The sequence below is a fragment of the Orycteropus afer genome, unplaced genomic scaffold, assembly GCF_000298275.1.
Source record: "Orycteropus afer afer isolate SDZICR_OR568_19922 unplaced genomic scaffold, OryAfe1.0 scaffold00799, whole genome shotgun sequence".
Lineage (NCBI taxonomy): Eukaryota > Metazoa > Chordata > Mammalia > Tubulidentata > Orycteropodidae > Orycteropus > Orycteropus afer.
Genome location: NW_006922386.1, coordinates 302,431 through 304,007, shown reverse-complemented (window position 1 = coordinate 304,007; position 1,577 = coordinate 302,431). Strand labels below are relative to the sequence as shown.

The 1,577-nt window shown below is 40.8% G+C and overlaps 1 protein-coding gene across 1 annotated transcript; it reads right to left on the bottom strand.

Moving 5' to 3' along the window:
• Window positions 1–920: 920 nt before the first annotated feature.
• Window positions 921–1,511, bottom strand: LOC103211828 (olfactory receptor 4S2-like). Its single transcript, XM_007957809.1, has one exon. It carries the CDS (start codon window positions 1,509–1,511, stop codon window positions 921–923), a length of 591 nt encoding a protein of 196 aa, XP_007956000.1.
• Between the last annotated feature and the right edge of the window lie 66 nt (window positions 1,512–1,577).

The following is a 1,577-nucleotide window of genomic DNA, read 5'->3' as shown; positions in this document are numbered from 1 at the left end:
GTTTGGTAATTTCCACATTCTGTGAGATCACCTCTCTTTGGAATGGGTACAAATATGGATCTCTTCTAGTCACTTGCCCAGGTAGCTGTCTCCCAAATCTCTAAGCATAGACGAGTGAGTGTGTCAAGCATGGCATCCCTTTGTCGAAACATCTCAATTGGTATTCTGTCAATTCCTGAAGTCTTGTGGGTTTTTTTTTGCCAGTTCCATCAATGCCACTTCAAATTTTTCCTTCAATACCAATGGTTCTTGATCATATGCCACCTCCTGAAGTGGTGAAATTAGCATATTCATAGGCTAAAATAATTAAAAGGTAGTCAATTTGTCCAATATCCTTATTATTTGGGCAAAGAAAATGAGTTCTACAGAAAAGGAAAGGTGTTTTCAGTGGCCTCTCCCTCAAGACCAGAGGATGAGAATATGCCTTTTGTCTTTTAAGTATGTGTTTTATCTCCTCCTCTTCCTTCTCCTTCTTTTCCTTCTCCTTCTTCTCCTCCTCTTCCTCCTCCTCCTCCTTCTTCTCCTCCTCTTCCTCCTCCTCCTCCTTCTTCCTCTTTTTCCCTCATTCTGTACACTTTCCCCTGCCCATTTCAAGCTTTCTACATTTACTTTTCACATGCATCCCTGTTTTTGGAGGACTTATGACAACATACTGTAGCCTAGATCCTTGCTTATCACTTTGTACATTTTTTTTATCATATAACAAATGATATTGAGTGCTTAGTATGTACCAATCACAGTTCTAAACAGTAAATAGACTTTCATTTAAAAAAAAAAATTAGGCAAGCATTTGGAGGAGGAGAAAACATTTGTTTCTCTCAATAACTCTGCAGGTTTTGCACTACTATCTCATTGTAAAATTGCATTAACCAAGACTGAACAAATTAAAATCAATCTGGTTTAAGTATCATCGCTTCAAACTATTTGTAATTAGCCTTCCATAAAACCTCCCTACACCACAGTTTCTTCATAGCATTTTTTACTTCTGTATTTCTCAGTGTATAAATCAGGGGATTTAACATGGGGGTGACACTCGTATAAAATACAGCCACCTTCTTATCCTCAGTAAAGGTAGTATTAGGGCGCATGTATGTGAAAGTACAGGGACCAAAAAACATGATGACCACAGCAACGTGGGAGCCACAAGTGGAGAGAGCTTTGCGCCTGCCTTCTGCTGACTGCTTTCTCAGGGACAGTAGGATAACAGTGTAGGACATTAACAAAATTACAAAGCCTCCCAGGGCAAAAGTCCCACTGTTGGCTATCTCAACAACACCAGCAATAGATGTGTCTGTGCAGGCCAGCTTTAGCAAAGGGTGGACATCACAATAGTAGTGATCAATCACATTAGGGCCACAAAAGTGGAGCTGAAGTACAAAAGACAGCAGGATTGCAGTGTGTAAAAACCCACCTAGCCAGATCCCCAGCATTATTTTGTTGCATGTGTCCTGGTCCATGATGGTCATATAGTGTAGGGGTTTACAGATGGCTACATACCGATCATAGGCCATTACAAGAAGGAGGAGGACCTCACTGGATCCAAAGAAATGCACCCCAAAGAGTTGCAAAGTGCACCC

What these genes read in the sequence shown, in the direction of transcription:
- LOC103211828 (XM_007957809.1), bottom strand. Translation starts at nt 1,511, where the DNA reads ATGGCCTATGATCGGTATGTAGCCATCTGTAAACCCCTACACTATATG.